Source organism: Oncorhynchus mykiss, chromosome 8, assembly GCF_013265735.2.
Source record: "Oncorhynchus mykiss isolate Arlee chromosome 8, USDA_OmykA_1.1, whole genome shotgun sequence".
In the NCBI taxonomy this organism is placed as follows: Eukaryota; Metazoa; Chordata; class Actinopteri; order Salmoniformes; family Salmonidae; genus Oncorhynchus; species Oncorhynchus mykiss.
Window position 1 is genome coordinate 47440056 of NC_048572.1, and position 19090 is coordinate 47459145.

Genomic DNA, 19090 nt, shown 5'->3' on the forward strand with positions numbered 1-19090 from the left:
TTATAAGTCAATAAGACAAAATGTGATTTACTGCACTGAAACGAACTATTCCACTAACAGTCAGTGGTCCCTAAAAAAGTCAGCAGGTTGGCTCATTGGCAGCTGGGATCCAGTTCGTTTTGGACGTGTTTACATTTCATACAGCATGAACTCATCGCTGATATAAATGTGACGTTATTGTCGTATATGTCTTGCTATGTACTGTAGATCTAGGTAACGTTAGCTACCTAGCTACCTGGAATTTGGCTATGTGGTGACGAGCGAGTTTAATTCAGCGCGATTCTATGTTTATCAAACGTAATGAACGCTAACTAGCTATCGTGGTAAATAGAAACGTTGCATATTTCAGCAAATTCAGTGTGTGTTCTTCATTATCTACCTACGTGCATGTGTTTGTATTTATTGTAGATTTCAGTTTCGCATGCATGCATTTTCCACAGCTAGCCAGCTTGACTTGTAGTACTATGACTAAGTTCTTCCTATTATGCATGGTCAACAAGTGTAAGGTTAGACACTAAGCAAGACTTTCTCTATTCATTATCTCTCTTGAATACAGAATATCTTGCTTAATCAGAGTATGGCTAGGACAAGTGTAGTTCAAACGAAGGTAATGTTGCATCCCCAACATTTTAGTTATGCTAATCTCATGCAATCCCTCTGTCTCCCCATGTTAGCTCAACCCAGATGATGAGTCCAGTCAATTATGATTTCCAGGACATCAGGCCAGTCACACTACACCTTCCAGAAGAGACGGTCACCTCCTTGTACTGTGTCACTGCTAAGGGGCTGGAGGCCCAAGTGGCTTCCTTAGTCGAAGCCTTCCTGGTTGAAGTCTACCGCTGCAGAGTGTGCCAGTTCACCAGTGGCCTAAAAGGCAGTATCCAAACACACGTACTGGAGAGGCACGATTTAGGAGCCTCCTCCTGCCCTGGTCTTCCCTGTCTTGAGAAGGACAATGGCCTTGAGACAGGGGTGGGAGTTGACAGAGAAGATGATGATGATGATGATGAACTGGACCAAAATGGCTCCCCAGGCTACAACCTGGAGGATGACCTCCATTCTGTCTCAAAGGATGCTGATGATAACCAGATGGATCATATGGGCTTGGAGCGCATGTCCTTCCTGCTGCCCATGTACGGCATGCTGCCCAATATCAGTCCCCAGTCATGTGACATGGCCCTGAGTTCCAACTCGGACGGGAGCCTCCACGTTGCACAGACCTGTGAGGTAAGAGAGAAGTTTAACTGGAGTGGGAAAAAATTGTGTTTCAAATGCAGTGAAAATTCCAGTCGAGTGGATTCGTCACTAAAGGTGGACTAGTAATTTCCAATTCTATGTAGGCAATATATTCACAGATTTGTAGCTGAGAATCAGTTTTGTTTATCCTGCTCTGGTCCTATACAGGTGAGCACTTTGTTTGAGGAGGACGAGAGACATGGTGAGGAGGACGAAGAGGAGAGCGTGTTCCGATTGGATGCTGCCGACTCCGTCAACCTGTCGTGTCCAATGGGCTCGGTGGTGATAAACGAGGCCAAGGATGATGAAATGGCCCAGTCAGCTCACCTCATGACCCTGGGCCTCTGTCGCATCTCCACAGCCAACAAGGGCCTCTCAGGCCGAGCGGTTACCCAGCTTCCCTCAACTCCCATCGGGCAAGAGGGTTTGGAGTCAGACACCTCCCTGGATGACAAGATGGATGACAAAATGCCCCAGTCCCAGGGAAAGCAGTCCCCTCCTCCTCATGGCTCCAAGCAGCGGAGGTCACTGTTTTGTGTCCTCTGCCGCGCCACCCTGACCTCTAGACACTTGCTTGAGGTCCACCTTAAATGCCACAACGGGGACAGGGGCTTCAAGTGCCTTCAGTGCGGCTGGACGTCGGCCGGGTGGGGGGAGATGGAGCGCCACTGGAGGGCCCACGGGAAGAGGATGCGGCGAGGGAAAAAAGAGAAAGAGAGGGGGTCAAGGCCCCATGGCTGCCAGGTTTGTCTCCGGAAGTTCCGGAGTGTTAAGTCCCGGGATGCACATGAGCGGCGGCACCACAGTCAACGGCGGAGTCCTCAAGAATGCTTCACGTGCCAGCACTGTGACTACAGTGGTGAGGATCTGTTCCAGTGTTTATTCCAATTTTACCCTACTATTCCACCTAACATTGAACTTGTTCTGGGATAGAGTTGCAAAGGGGGGGTTTATTACTGGAATCTTTACCAGTAAACTATTCAAATTTTGGTATCTGTCAAGTTTTTTTTATTTTATCAGGTGACATCCGGTTGCCTTTTTGGGTACTTTTTGGGTACATATTATCACAGATGTCTGTAATTATCTCTGGGGTAGTTCCACCTCAAAAAATGCGAGAGGATTTTGACACCCAACATTTAAGATTGTTCTGAAATTGTTTCTTTAGTTAGAAACTAATAAGATAAGCATTTCTGCAATATTGTTTTGTTAAAATATAATTTGATCTCTGAAGAATTTAATCTAATTGATTGCACCCAAATTGGCAATTTTAATTTATAGGATTCAGATAACATTCAATAAATATAGTACGTAACATCTGATTTGGACAAAACTTCATCCTAACAATGAGTAAGACTTTTTTTTTTAAGCCGCCCACCCCAACGGCCAATATACAGTATCAGTTCTCTATGTTTGACAATATGAAGCTGCTGCTTGGAGTATTGTTGGTGATGTTTTTTGCCCATTCAGAAAGAGTATTAATTGAAGTCGCTTGCATTTTCCCCCATAAATAAGTGTCAAAGTACAATGTTTTGCTCACCAGATGCTGTTCCTGCTATTGCCACACCCTTTTATCCATTTTGCTGGTCTCTTGTGTTTATTAAATGTATCACATTTTCTTTCAAACCTTGGGTAGAAAACCAATAGCTTTTGTGATGAAAATAAATTGTGATCATCCTCACAATTCAAGCCAGTCCTCAATGAAAGCAATTCAGTTTTTCCTTCCCTTAGGCTTAATCTATGTCCAGGAAACTGCCCCTGTGTGTAGTTTATTCCCTTAGACTACAGCAAACCGTTAGGCTACAGCAGTTATGTTATTGTCTCTAAGGGTTTTCAATGGTAAAAGTCCCAAACATACACTGTATAGTGTTTTGTAATGGTATTGGGTTGTGTTTAGTCAATAACCCATTTCTCCATCACATTTTTGGTCTTCATATGATAATTGCACCATAGGCATAGCCCTCTCAGAGAGCTGCCACATGTTGGACATATTCAAGGAGAGTTGGGTTGCTAAGAGAAGGACAAAATGAATTGCTTTCATGGGGGACTAGCTTAACTTGTGAGGATAACCACACAAAAAGCTATTGGTTTTCTACCCAAAGCTGCAAAGAAAATGCTGTGATACATTTGATTACACAAGAGACCAGCAAAATGGATAAAAGCAGGAACATCCCGGTAGCTGGTACTTTCACTTCATTTTGGGGGGAAACGCATGCGACTTCAATTGCTAATTTCTCTGATCAGGGGGAAAAAACAAAAACATCACAAAAAACACTGACAGTACATTACACAGTCTGAATAAACAATGCTCTGAGTTGCAGCTTCATACAATTTGTCAAACTGATACTGTATACTGGCCATTGGGTTGGGCTTGGTGTGGGGTTTGGGTTGACTGGCTACCCAGACTCCTTGCTCCGGCTAAAAGCCACGCTCACGTACATTAGTTTCTTCTCCGCAATGAGTCTGGATCGGAGTAGCCCTCCAAACCATAGCCTGATAACTCAAGCTAATTGTTCCCGCAAGAAAGGGTGGGGACCGACAATACCACGATCAGAACAACTCCTAGAACTGCAAGCTTCAAGAAGGACATTCAATCTAAAAAGTACACTATTTGCGCAATGTATTTTTTTTACCCTATGTGTATACAGTACTGTATTTATTCTTGGGATATTGTTTTTCAAAAGGAAAATATCAGGAGTGTGTCTTTAATTCCCCAAGTTACCAAAGATTCTGTTAACTTTGGTAAATTACCAGCAGCTTTCCAACTCTATTCAGCGATGAACACATTTACATTAATACAGATGATACAAATTTTACCCAGCTGTACCATCTCTGTCTGTCTTCCAGATAAGTCGTGGGACAAACTGCACAAACACATTCTCTCAGAGCACAAAGCCTTTGGGGACAGACTGACAAACCCGGATGGACTGAGCACCCATGTTGTGTAAGTAGTTTGCCTGTTCACTTCCTGCGCCATAGTCTGAGAGCAACAAACCAACCTACTCATTGTGTGCACCCAAAATATTTAAAAAGCATTTGGTCTGGACATATGCCATATTTGAGTTTCATAAAAATGCATCCTTCTTCCCTCTATTCTGTGAAGTAATCAATGATTAGACATGGCACAATGGCTCAATCAAATGGCTTTCAGGAAAAATTGACTTTTTAAAGAATTTTAATGGGAATACTGTATAAAATCTATTTGGATGAATTTTCACAAGTTGGTCTTTGAACACAGTTGAGAGAGTTGATTATCTCAACCATACGTCTTTGACCATTAAAGGGGCAATCTGGTATTGGTACAACCATTTTGGACTTGATAATATACTTGGTAAAGATATACTGTATACCCATTGATTAGTGACGAATATAACTTTTGTCTCAAACAGTTTTTAAATTTGTTTATAAATGAAATTTCATAAATACCTTATTTACATAAGTATTCAGACCCTTGTGACTCAAATTGAGCTCTGGTGCATTCTGTTTCCATTGATCATCCTTGATGTTTCTACTACTTGATTAGTGGTAGAAACATGGTTTTTGCAACTGCAGATTTTCCGTATTGACTGACCTTTATGTCTTAAAGTAGTGATGGACTGTTGTTTCTCTTTGGTTATTTGAGCTTTTCTTCCCATAACATGGGCTTTGTCTTTTACCAAATAGGGCTATCTTCTGTATATCACCCCTACCCTGACACAACACTGTCTAAAACGCATTAAGAAGGAAAAAAAATCCAGAAATTCACTTTTAACAAGTCACTCCTGTTAATTGAAATGGATTCCAGGTGACTACCTCATTAAGCTGGTTGAATGCTAAGAGTGTGCAAAGTTGTCATCAACGCAAAAGGTGGATACTTTGAAGAATCTCAAATATATATATTTTTTGATTTTACACTTTTATGCTTACTACATGATTCCGTATGTCTTATTTCATAGTTCTGATGTCTTCACTATTATTCTACAATGTAGAAAATTGTAAAAAATTAAGAAAAACCCTGGAATCAGGTGTGTCCAATTTTTTTTGCTTCGTCATTATGGGGTATTGTGTGTAGATTGATTTAGGAAAAAAACAGTGGAATCCATTTATGAATAAGGCTGTAAAGTAACAATATGGAAAAAGTAAAGGGGTTTGAATACTTCCCGGATGCACTGTAAGCATTTTTAGAACAAACATTTTATAGCCTCAAATGGTTAAAACTATAAGTTTGATCTCATGGATGGTCAGCCCTTGCATTAATGGCTGTCTTTATGAATTTGAGACTGGTTATATTTCGACAACCCATCCATCCCTCAGCTGTTTACCAAAACGACAATGGCGTCGTGAGCGATTTGTTGTTGTTTTCAAGTGCAGATTGTCCATTTAACGTTGCCATCTCCAACTCACAGGTGTGCTTTGAGGAAGTTCACCCACGAAAGTAATTACCCACAAGATCTGCAAGGAGTGGAGCCAGAAAAGTGGAATAAGTGGAGGCCGAAGCAGAGGGGAAGAAAGGACGACGAGGAGGGCAGAGAGGAGCGCAGAGAGGAGCAAGGGCAGAAAGCGGAGGAATCGGTGAGGAAGAAAGGGAGGAAAGAGTTCTGCTGTGCCCTCTGCAACAGGTACAGTCACTCAGAAGTGTCAGTAACACATTTTACCACAAGGGGTCAGAGTACAGTTTGTTGTGGAAGAAAAGAGTATTGCAGAAGCTTTGTTTGTTTATTTCCTTTTCTGTGTGTTTTCAGTACCATATAAAACTGGGCCGTAAAAACCATAGAGATCCTATTAAATTAAACCCCTCAAAGTTCCAGAATGGTCTGAAAATGGCAGCCATTGTGGTCAGAGAGAAATCCAAACCAGTCTAATGAATGGTAGTAGAGGCATAGGTGATGCATTTCCTGCTTTTACTTGTGCAGGAAAATAAAAGTAAGGCATGTGATTAGGGCTGGGCGATATGGCCAAAATATCATATCATATATGGTATTTTAATTTTATGGTATGACTATTTGACAGTATTTTATGTTTTTGATTAATAAAAGTTCTACATTTGCTTTGAGCAGTACCTGACCCTAGGGTTGCAACAAATACATTCTAAATTATTTCAATGGGTCTTTCTCCATTCTGATTGATTGTTTTATACTGTTCAATTCAACTTCAACCTAAAATAATTTCCTGCATTTCCATCAATTTCAGCATTTCATTTCCACACTGTCACGATATGGGCAAAAAAAATAGGCCTTATTTTTAACCAAATGTTGCAATTGTGAGATTATAGATCAAAACACTTGGATGAACAAGTCTATAGTTAGAATATAAATAATACTGGGCACTTTGAATACAGTGTTGTTTGTTTGACATGACAACAAATTAAAATGCCATGGACGAGTTATTGTGACAGGGTAGGAACCAAAGTGATGATCTGTGTTTCTTAGGGGACCCTATAATCTTACATTAAATCTTTATTCATGTAGCCAACACATTCATGCTTTGCCTATTCCTCTTTGATTTAGAAGATACTGTTGCACAAACAACATACTGATTTAGGCCCCTGCCAGCACTGGTAGAGCGCTCCTTAAGTGACGGTGTGGTACTAGGTCTGTGTGGAGTGAGTGACTGACTGACTGACTGACTGACATAGATGATGACGACTCAAGTAGCGGAGTAAACTACAAATGGATGTTACACACAGCGTATCACATTTAACAATTAAAAATACTGTTTATACAGGTTTTGTACAAATGGAATGTTGCCATATTGGCAGTTATTTAGAAACATTTATGGAAATGGATGGCTAGCTAGCTAACTGGATGGCTAGCTAGCTAACAAACACACAGTGCAGATAGTGTAAAACTATGAATTTTTTAAGATTCTTAGCACAGCACTGGCAAACCATAGTTGAACAACTCCCTTGCCAAAATGGCTGACCTTTCATACCATCATAGATGCGGTAAAGAGGTCAATTGAACGGAGACCATGGCGGATAGAAGGAGGATGCCAGATTGGTGCACATTCAACAAATCTGATTTTAACAAAGTGGATATTCGTCAAATCTTTGCCCCGTGCGTTTCCATTGTTTGATCGAGTTCCATTGGCCTTACTGCATCAGTAGCTAGGTTTCAATCCAATTGGCGACAGATTTTAATGCAAATATTCTAAAATCTGCATTAAGAAAATAAAAAAAAATTTCACCAGTGGTGTCTCCACCAAACGGACTTTGTGCGGATAGAAATTAGTGCGTGATGGCGTAGTGCACACAAAGTAATTTTTCGCTTAAGTTTTCATGTTCAAAATAAAAATCTAAAGTTCAATGTGTTTGCATCACATTTTGCATCACAAAAACCTTTGGGTTGAATAGCAAATGTGCCTCCTCTGGTCTTGGCACGTGTGCTCTAGCCAATAACGGATACAGTGCAGGTAGGCTAGTCTAAATGATGAGATTATTATGATAAGAGCAATAATATTTTAGTTTGCCAAGCATCGATCATCATGTCACCAGAATAAGACCCTCTATATTTTTTGTAAAGGAGCATCAAGCTCATCAGTTCATCATAACTTATTACATCTGTAGCCTAGTAAAATGCATGTTTTCCCGACGAGTTGTAGTGGGAGTCAAAGTTTACTTTGATATGATGGTTATTATATCAATATTTGCGCATAAAAGCATTTCTACTGACATTTCTTGCATAATTAATTTTACCAACACAAAAAGTTCCCACCATGTCAAACGAACAAATTATCTGTCGGCATTTACAAAATTGTACTGAAACTTCCTGTTTCAATCACAGCTGTCATGAATTTTTTAAATATATGGTATGACTTTATGCACAAAAGCTGTGGATGGAAATGTGGTTTAAAAGAAGGTTCATGTTCATTCTAGTGTTCTAATTCAATGTGTAAAACTTTCATAGAATCATTGCCACTTTATGGTGGTATAGTTGCAGCACATATCAAGTAAATGCTACAGTGTGTGTTTGAGAGACTTGCATAGAGGAAGCCCACTTTAAACAAACTACAACCTTTAAGGCCTAATGTATACACAATTTCTGAAGCATTGATGTAGTGCTTATAAAGACTTTCTGAATGACATATAAAGCCTTCATAACGTGTTGTTTATTTAAAGTATGACCAGGTTGCAAATGCATCTCAATGAGCCCTGTTTCCTGCCATGACAGGAAGTTCTCCACCAAGCTGACCATGCGTCGCCACATGGGCATCCACCAGGGGGACAAGCCCTTTGAGTGTCCCCATTGCCACTACAGCACCCGGCTCAAGGCCTCACTGGTACAGCACCTCCGTGTTCATACAGGTAACGTCTTTAGACCATATTCAATCATCCTAGCTGGTACTGTAGTCCGCACAAAGACACACACACACTGGTGTTATTCATTACATTGTTGTACCTCAATGTTCTACCTGTGTAGTAAGGCACATATTACTGTGTGTGTGACATGTGGGAAATGTGTACGTTTTGGAGTGTTACATTTGTATTGTAAAGAGACAAGTCCAGAATAGCTGGACATGCAAAATCCAGTGTCGGGAACACTGTTGGAGGAGTAACTGGACCCTCAATTATTTGCCCATTGTGCGTTGGTTCTTACCAAGGGGCGGGGGGGATGTTGCCCAAATTTATTAGAAAACTTTTCCCGCACCTTCTCTCCCAGCAATGACTTTGAGAGCTGTGTGGCCATGGTAACAGTAGTGAAGTTGCATAATATGCCATCAGATTGAAGACTGAAATGTTCATCCCATATAGGTCAATTTTCCATTCCACTGACATGATATATACATAACAAACACAATGTTTAGGGGAATTCAGTGTTTCTCCCAGGTAGTGCCACCCCGAGAAACATGCAGGAAAGCCGACACCAATATTTACTATATAATGCAGCCATTTTCTTTAGGAATTGGGGTGCACTGGGCAACAGAGTAATAATTTGCAGTTTGATTCTGAGCAAAACATTTTTTTTTGTCAATAGTTGGAAAGCTACTGAACCCCATAATAGTAAGGTTGAAAAGTGGTGAAATTGCCCTTTAAGTAGCTACCTACTCTGGCCCAATAAAACAGTTATCTACAGCAGCTTTGGGTTTAAAAATGTCTTTCTACTATACAAGGGGTGCAGAGTTCCCAACCTGTCCTTGAGGGCCACAGTCACATAGATTGTTGTACTTGCCTTTAAATACCCACAGTAGTGACTAGTGAAAAGGCAGCTTTTCAAACCAAAAAACAATGTTCTGAGCCCACCAATAATCTTGTACAGAGTTTTTAGTGTGACAATAATATGTGATAAAAGGTTCAGATTGAAGCCTTACTGTCTTTGTGACCTCTGAGCTGTCAACTATCTACCTGTAGGTGAGAAGCCCTTCAAATGCCTTCAGTGTCCCTACGCCTCCATCGACAGCAGCTCCCTGCGCCGACACTCCCGCACGCACACACAGGAGAGGCCCTACTGCTGCCAGTACTGTCCCTACAGCAGGTAACCACACACACACCCACTAATGTATGTTTAGAGTTCATGTTAATCGTTTGCTAACTCTATCTCTACTCCTCAATGACCTACTCTGTGTGCCTCGCCAGTCTCCCACACTGCCGACACTGTAAGTTAGCTCTCTCTCTCCCTCCCTGTCTATCTCTGTCTCACTCTCACTATCTCCCTCTTTCTCTTTCAATCTTTCTGTAGCATCCAGAAAAAGAGCTTAGATCTCCACGCACGACGCCACCACACAGGCGAGTCTTTCCCCTGCCACCTCTGTCCGTACGCTACACCGGATCGCCAGCTGCTGCTGCGCCATGTGCGCAAGCACCACTCTTCTGAACCATCCCACGTATTGGGACCAAGGACACCCAAACGTCCCAAATCCTCTGTCTCTGCAGGAAGGGTCCAGTAATCCTGACAAATAACCTTTTCTGGGTCATGTTCAGTAGACACCAAACGAAAGAAAACTGACTGATTGAGAGGGACTACCTGGACTTCCTTTTCCATTATGTGGCCTAATGGAACATGAACCTGGTCTTGAATGAAAATGTGTCTTTAATCATATTAAACAAGCACATTTATTTTACTATACCTCACAATACTTGATATTTCTTTAGAAATTAAATGGTAATTGGTAATTACATAGTAATAACCAAATAATTTTCTGTGAAGTTTCTGAAGTTGAATCGGTACCGCTTGCCGTGCAGGAACAGAGAGAACAGGCTGGCTGGAGAAGGGGTCCTTATGGTGTAACTGACCCTGCTCATTCCTGATAAATGTAGGATTTTAGACAAATCTGACGGAGTTGACCAAATCCCCGGACACATTTTTTAGGGATCACAGTTTTGAGAGAGACATTATTTAAAGTCAGAGAGGACAATTGCAAGAAACTACATACAATCTTTTTTCATGTAATATTCATTATTGCCAGTTTTTTTGAATTTGGAACACTTTTTTTGGAGAGTTTGAAATTGGGATCCTTTGCTCCAGACAAGGGCATTTCCGGGCATAGCCGACATGTAAATGTAATTTTTAATCTCAAATCCACCCCATTTTCGAACGTTGCTATGAGCACAACCAAATAACAGAAGTGATGGATTCGACTTCCGCTTTACCTCTCTACTGCAGCACGCCTGTGCCAAACTTGCCAGAGTCAATTATTTGAAAGAGTCAATTTTAGGAGAATAAAAGTCAAGTAAACATGAATTAGTGTAAGTAGACTTTATAGTAGGCTAGTTCTGTTGTGATAATAACGTTAGTGTTGTTGTATAGTTAAGGCCTGGGCCATCCAGCAAGCCAATAACTATAACGACAACTAATGATCAACTATAGGCTACATACAGTAACTGTAAAACGTTGGTGAGCATCCACACTAAAGGAAAGTTTATAATTTATCGTTCTACAGTCCTACCCTTTCAATCAACTTATCCTACTGCAAGCCACCTATTAAAAAGGTGCTAACACAAGACCATTCATGAGGTCTCTAACTCACAGACGCTGGTTCAGACCATTCAGTGCTTACAGTGTGTGTTCATTGTCATAGTGACAACTGCAAATAATACTTCAATGTAAATGTAGGCCTAACGAGAAATAATATAGTAATTCATACTTAAATGTAGTAATTCAACAACAAACTCAGTTTAGCCTGCACATCTTTTACAGCATGTCATTGCCTCATTGCTTAAGTGGTTTGCAAGTGATTTCCATTTTTGTAATGGTTGTCAATTCCATTGGGTCTGCTTTTTCACTGTGTTCATCTCTGTATGTCCTGTGCCACCATTTGCAATGCATCAGTGCGACAATGTTATCATAACCAGCCAAAAGTAGTCACACCAATGCACTTTCTCTCCTCCACTTTCCCAAACATACATTTTCTATGCAGTAGGCCTGTAAAATAATCTGTCCTGTTCCTCCTCTCTACCTGACTTTCCCTCACAGTCCCTTAAGTCCCATTAGTTTGGCTGTTCAGCCTACCTTAGTTATCCCTCACCCATTATAACGCTGCTATTCCCAACCAATCGGAGCGTTTGGAAATGCGTATTTGGACACTACACCCGCGGCCAAAAGTTTTGAGACTGACACAAATATTAATTTTCACAAAGTCTGCTGCCACAATGTCTTTTATATTGAATAATACGTCTTATTTATTTATTGTCCTATGATTGTGGAACAGTTTTAAATAAATTATACGTTTAATTTATTTACTGTCCTATCATGGGAATCTACATTTTTTTAAATAAATTATATCTAATTATTTATTTATGATCCTATTTTAATGGTACGGTCCACGACCCTATACCCTAGACAGCCACCTGAATGACCCAGACACTAAGGAGAAGTCCCTAACTGTTTTATGTGCCTGCTGTAAGCGGTCTGTATGCAGCCAAAATGAGGTCAGAGACCAAGAGCAGCACTGCCTCCTCAAGATTCTGAGCCTGCTTGGCAGGGTTGGTCCTGCAAAGCCAAAGCCCCCTAAAGGGAGAGCATACTACACAAGGAAATTCTCAAAGCTGCTAATGAGAACCTTGACGACCTTGTACCTAGCCGGTGGGGTGCCCCCACCCAGGCAGTGGCAGTGCTGGCAACACTAGCTGCAGTAACCCATGGAGAGGGGGTCACACTCGGACATTCAGAGAGGGGGTATATTATTGTGACTGGTGGCAGCGTCTGACTGCATGGAGATGCTTGGGAATATGGTCAATACGGGTGACCATATTGTAGGTGTTTCAGGGAAAAGGTGTACACTTGACCTCCATTATCTAGGATGTGACAATCGTTAATAAAATCTCTCAATTTCTTGCAGGCCTTCTGTAGTGCATTTGCAAATCAAGACATTTCTTGAATTGGGCTCTGGGATGGTGCAATTGTTGAGAATGTGAGCTTATGGTTGTGTGGGGGGAAAGGGTTGAGTGTGTGGGGGTGTATGTGTGTATCCCACAACTGTTGCGAAGGAGTAAAAGATGTTAGGGACAATAGAGGATGATCCACAGCTATATATAATACAAATCGAGGTGAGGGCGATGGAAATGCATTTGGCAGCTGATCTACTTCAATTCGGTAAATGGCACTGTGTGCTCTTTTCAAAGGATGGATCCTAGTCGGTTCAGGGCTATGGGATACAGGTGGTCTACCGGGCATTGGGATGACAACCCAACTCGGAATGAGGAGGGCTTTTAGCTGGTGGAATAGTAGGGACCTAGTAGAAATGCAAATATCATGGTACAGGGGTGATGGTTTTAATTGTAACGCTCATCTGATGAAGAAGTGGACCAGAGCGCAGCGTGGTAAGAGTTCATGATTTATTCTCAAAACACTTGAATAAAATAACGAAGAGCAAAACGACAACGAACAGTTCTGTCAGGTGCAGAAACACAAAACCGAAAATAACTACCCACAAAACACAGGTGGGAAAAAGCTGCCTAAGTATGATTCTCAATCGGAGACAACGATTGACAGTTGCCTCTGATTGAGAACCACACCCGGCCAAACACAAAGAAATAGAAACTAGAATGCCCACCCTAGTCACATCCTGGCCAAACCAAAATAGAGAATAAAAGCCTCTCTATGGCCAGGGCATGACGTTTATTAACAATCATTTTGATCCAAATGTGCAAATTGTCCAAACAGATCCTCGAGGTAGATGGATTATTTAAATATGTTATTGGACAATAAACAGATATGGCTTATTAACCTGTACGGTCCGAATAATGATGATCCAAGCTTCTTTGAAAATATAATATCACACTACAAACTATCACCCTCAGGCACTTAAGGAAATCATGAATGTCATGGATATATTGGAATTAGTGGATATATGGAGACTTAAATACCCTGATCTAGTGAGATGTACATTGAGGAGGCTTAATCAAGCTAGTCATCTTGACTACTTTCTTATGCCATTCTCTCTGGCTCCAAAAGTAAAAAAGCGTTGATTGGGGACAGAATGCGGTCGGATCATCACATAATCGGCATATATATTACTCTTACAGAATTTCCACGTGGGCGAGGATATTGGAAATTTAATCAAAGCCTACTAGATGATAAATTGTTTAGAGCTACGACAGAAGAATGTATAACTGACTTTTTCCAGACATATCATAGGTACAGCAGATCCCCATATTGTATGGGACACTTTTAAGTGTGCCTTTAGAGTCCATGCAATTCAGTAGTCATCTGTAAAACAAAAGCAATTTAGATCAAAAGAGTCCATATTAACAAAGGAAATGGAAGGACTAACAGTACAGTTAGATAGCAATGAAAACGGTAACATAGAGGCACAGAATAAGTTGGAGGAATTTATTCAAGAAAGATCCAGTGTAATATATTATAAAAATAAAGTGAACTGGATGGAATATGGGGAAAAATGCACCAAATTATTTTTCAATCTTCAACATAGAAATGCTACCAAAAAAAATGTATTGAAACTTGTTACAAATTATGGAGTCACGCATGATTCACCAAATGATATTATGAAAGAGGAAAGTTGTCACGCCCTGGCCTTAGTTATCTTTGTTTTCTTTATTATTTTGGTTAAGTAAAGTACTTTAAGAATATGTTTTCGTTTCAGGCTCCTCCATCTCCACTAACTGAAACTAATTGTATGGATTTTCTTCCTATTAATAATGTAAAATTAACATCTGTACAGAAAGACTCATGTGAAGGCCAAATTACAGAGGAGGAACCGCTTGATGCAATTGGGGCCTTTAAGGATGGGAAAACTCCAGGGCTGGATGGCATACCAGTGGAAGTTTGCAAAACTTTTTTTGATATACTCAAAGGACCATTATTACCATGTTTTAACCACTCCTATATAAATGGTAGATTATCAGATACGCAACAAGAAGGTCTGACATCATTATTACTGAAACAGGACCCAAGTGGTATATATAAAGATCCAGTCCATTAAAACAATTGGAGACCTCTTACACTTCAGTGTTGTGATGCAAAAATCCTAGCATAATGCTTGGCGCATAGAATTAAAAAAGTATTGTCAGATATTATTCATCCTAATCAGACAGGTTTTTTACATGGACGATACATTGGAGATAATACAAGACAAGTACTGGAAACAATAGAATACTGTGAAATATCAGGGACACCAGGCCTGGTTTTCATAGCTGATTTTGAAAAGGCTTTTGATAAAGTACGACGGGAGTTTATATATAAATGCCTAGAATATTTCAATCTCTTATAAAATGGGTTAAAGTTATGTATAGTAAACCTAGGTGTAAAATAGTAAATAAAGGCTACATCTCAAAGTTTTTAACTATCTAGAGGAGTAAAACAAGGTTGTCCACTATCGGCATATCTGTTTATTATTGCCATCGAAATGTTAGCTGTTAAGATTAGATCAAACAATAGAAATCCGTGGCTTAAAAACTAAGGTGTCATTGTACGCTAATGATTCATGTTTTCTTTTAAAACCACAATTAGAGTCTCTCCACGGCCTCATAGAGGAACTAGATACTTTTGCTATCATTTCTGGATTAAAACCAAATTATGATAAGTGTACTATATTACTGTCACGTTCTGATCATAGTTCTTTTGTGTTTTCTTTGTTTTAGTGTTGGTCAGGACGTAAGCTGAGTGGGCATTCTATGTTGTATGTCTAGTTTGTCTATTTCTATGTTTGTCCTGATATGGTTCTCAATCAGAGGTAGCCTGTTTTGTGTTGGCTTTTGTGGGTGATTGTTTCCTGTGTCTGTGTTTGTGCCACACGGGACTGTTTTGTTGCCAGTTCACTTTGTTATTTTGTATTTGTGTTCATGTTGAGTTTTCTTATTAAATAACATGGACACCTACCACGCTGCATATTGGTCCGATCCTTGCTACACCTCTTCAGAGGAAGAGGAGGAAATCTGTCATGACAGAATCCACCCACCACAACAGGACCAAGCAGCGTGGTGACAGGCAGCGGCCGAGGACACAAGACTCCTGGACGTGGGAGGAAATCCTAGAGGGGAGAGGACCCTGGGCTAAGCCAGGGGAATATCGCCGACCCAAAGTGCAGCAGGAGAAGCAGCAGCAGCAATGTCAGGATTCCTGGACATGGGATGACGTTTTGGATGGCAAGGGTTGCTACACATGGGAGGAGATCCTGGCTGGTAGGGATCGCCTACCATTGGAACAGGTGGAGGCAGCCGGAGAGAGGAGCCAACGATACGAGGGAACGCGACTGGCAAGAAAGCCAGAGAAGCAGCCCCAAAAATGTATTGGGGGGTTTTACACAGGGAGTGTGGCTACGCCAGGTAGGAGACCTGTGCCAACTTCCTGTGCTTACCGGAGAGCGAGAGGGACCGGGCAGGCACCGTGTTATGCTGTGGAGCGCACGGTGTCCCCAGTAAGGGTGCATGCCCCGTTGCGATACATTCCATCTCCTCGTATCGGCCGGGCTAGATTGTTTCCTGTGTCTGTGTTTGTGCCACACGGGACTGTTTCGTTGCCAGTTCACTTTGTTATTTTGTAATATATTTTCATGTTGAGTTTTCTTATTAAATAACATGGACACCTACCACGCTGCATATTGGTCCTATCCTTGCTACACCTCTTCAGAGGAAGAGGAGGAAATCTGTCGTGACAATTACGTATTGGATCACTAAAAAAATGCAAATTCTACATTACCATGTAGTTTACCAATTAAATGGTCTGACGGAGATGTGGATATACTCGGTATACAAATCCCAAAAGAAAAATTCTCACTCCAATACATTTTTATAGAAAGTTAGCAAAAATAGATAAGATCTTGCTACCATGGAAAGGAAAATACCTGTCTATTTGTGGAAAAATCACCCTGATTAACTCTTTAGTCATATCACAGTTGACATATTTGCTTATGGTTTTGCCTACACCTAGTGACCTGCTTTTTAAATTATATGAACCAAAAATATTCAATTTTATTTGGAAGGGCAAGCCAGATAAAATTAAACTGGTATATTTATACAATGAATATGAATTCGGAGGGCAGAAATGATTAAATATTAAAGCATTAGACCTTTCACTAGAGGCATCAGTCATACAAAAGTTATACTTAAATCAAAACTGGTTCTCTAGTAAATTAGTATGAATGTCTCATCCTATGTTCAAGAAGGGCCTTTTTCCCTTTATTCAGATAACACCTGCTCATCTTCGGTTGTTTGAAAAGGAAATAATCTCCAAAATATCTTTATTTTTTTAAACAAGCCTTAGAAAGTTGGTTGCAATTTCAGTTTAATCCACCTGAAAAGACAAATAATAAAGACAAATAATACAACAAATATTGTGGTTAAATTCAAATATACTAATTGATAGAATACATTTTTAAAAAAGGTATCATTTTAGTGAATGATATCATAAATAGGACTGGTGGAGTTATGTCACAAATGCAGCTAACATAGACATATGGATATGTCTGCTCTACCCAAAATTACAACCAATTAATTGCAGCATTACCACAAAAATGGAAGAGGCAAGTAGAAGGGGAAAAAAGTAAGGAACTTGTATGTCGGCCCTGTATTAAAGAACATAAAATGGTTAAAGAAAAGTGTGATAAATAAAAACACATACCAATTTCATTTAAGGACCAAAAAACTGACAGCTGTGCCATATAAATTGCAAAATAGTTGGAAAGAGATTTTCAATGTACCCATTCCATGGCACATGGTTTATGAATTGATACGCAAAACAACACCGGATTCAAAACTTCTAATTTTTCAATTTAAATTAGTATACAAAATTCTTGCAACTAATATAATGTTATATATATGGGGGATACAATCTTCCCAGCTCTGCAGATTCTGCTGTGAGGAGGCAGAGTCTTTAGATCATTTATCTTGGTATTGTCCATATGTAGCTCGTTTTTGGTCACAGGTCCAGGAATGGCTGAAGAATTGCAACATTTGCCTAGAACTAACGCTACAGATAGCAATACTGGGTGATCTGAAAAGCCATAGTCAATCAATCAATAATATAATTATTATTTTAAATTTACAATCTGTAGAAGCTATGAGAATAGAAAGGTTCAGTTATTTTGTGAAGCATCACAGCACAGTTGAAAAATATATGGCAAATAGAAATCCCGAAATGGTTGATGTTGAGAGATAGATGGGAGGGGTTGAATGGAGCTGAAGGGTGGGACTAATAACAAGATAAACAATGTAAACCATACAGGGTCTGTAAAATGTATACAGGTTCAGAACTTTTGAGAAATAGCACAGTTACAAATAGAAATAGAGGAAGGACTAAGAACAAACAAGAGAGAACTATTGTAAAGTAGACTGTGTCTGTAAAATGTGTATAAGATGTATAAATTGAAGGTAAAAGCCAAAGTGTTTATTAGTTTACTCCAATTGGGGGAAGGGTGGTAGGGTTTGCGGGGAATAATGATAAAGGTATATTATTTTTTTTAAGTATTTATGTCTATATAGGTATGCGTATGTGTATATGTTTGAATGCGTGTATGGAAAAATATATTTACCCAAACAATATATGGGGGATTGGAAATGATGCAGACAATTACATTGATGGAAGCAACATTCTTTTCGCAATATTAAGCTGATCCACCCCCTAAAAAAAGTCTGCTGCCTCAGTTTGTATGATGGCAATTTGCATATACTCCAGAATGTTATGAAGAGTGATCAGATGAATTGCAATTAATTGCAAAGTCCCTCTTTGCCATGCAAATGAACTGAATCCCCCAAAAAACATTTCCGCTACATTTCAGCCCTACCACAAAAGGACCAGCTGACATCATGTCAGTGATTCTCTCGTTAAACAGAGGTGTGAGTGTTGACGAAGACAAGGCTGGAGATCACTCTGTCAAGCTGATTAAGTTTGAATAACAGACGGGAAGCTTCAAAAGGAGAGTGGTGCTTGGAATCATTGTTCTTCCTTTGTCAACCATGGTTACCTGCAAGGAAACACGTGCCGCCATCATTGATTTGCACAAAAAGGGCTTCACAGGCAAGGATATTGCTGCCAGTAAGATTGCACCTGAATCAACCATTTATCGGATCATCAAGAACTTCAAGGAGAGCGGTTCCATTGTTGTGAAGAAGGCTTCAGAGCTCCCAAGAAAGTCCAGCAAGCGCCAAGACCGTCTCCTAAAGTTGATTCAGCTGCGGGATCAGGGCACCACCAGTACAGAGCTTGCTCAGGAATGGCAGCAGGCAGGTGAGTGCATCTGCACGCACAGTGAGGCGAAGACTTTTGGAGGATGGCCTGGTGTCAAGAAGGGCAGCAAAGAGGCCACTTCTCTCTAGCAAAAACATCAGGCACAGACGGATATTCTGCAAAAAGTACAGGGATTGGAATGTTTAGGACTGGGGTTAAGTCATTTTCTCTGATGAATCCCCTTTCCAATTGTTTGGGGCATCCGGAAAAAAGCTTGTCCGGAGAAGACAAGGTGAGCGCTACCATCAGTCCTGTGTCAT

General features: G+C 40.4%; 1 protein-coding gene across 4 annotated transcripts; it reads left to right on the top strand.

Annotated features, from left to right (window-relative positions):
- Positions 1-77: 77 nt before the first annotated feature.
- On the top strand, positions 78-12481 carry si:dkey-154p10.3 (zinc finger protein 454). 4 transcript variants are annotated; one of them, XM_021612701.2, is made up of 8 exons: positions 78-297; positions 675-1227; positions 1405-2095; positions 4081-4177; positions 5619-5831; positions 8382-8515; positions 9560-9683; positions 9888-12481. In XM_021612701.2, the coding sequence occupies exons 2-8, from the start codon at positions 685-687 to the stop codon at positions 10093-10095; spliced, it is 2010 nt and encodes a 669-aa protein (XP_021468376.2). In that variant the 5' UTR covers positions 78-297; positions 675-684; the 3' UTR covers positions 10096-12481. The 4 variants fall into 4 exon arrangements, with proteins under 4 accessions (XP_021468376.2, XP_036841415.1, XP_021468375.2 ...); XM_036985520.1 differs by having other exon boundaries at positions 79-357; XM_021612700.2 differs by having other exon boundaries at positions 80-323.
- Positions 12482-19090: the final 6609 nt, after the last annotated feature.

What these genes read in the sequence shown, in the direction of transcription:
- si:dkey-154p10.3 (XM_021612699.2), top strand. An exon ending in GGACTGAGCACCCATGTTGT is followed by an intron (nt 4,178 to 5,618) that starts GTAAGTAGTTTG and finishes TCCAACTCACAG; the next exon opens with GTGTGCTTTGAGGAAGTTCA. An exon ending in GCACCTCCGTGTTCATACAG is followed by an intron (nt 8,516 to 9,559) that starts GTAACGTCTTTA and finishes ATCTACCTGTAG; the next exon opens with GTGAGAAGCCCTTCAAATGC.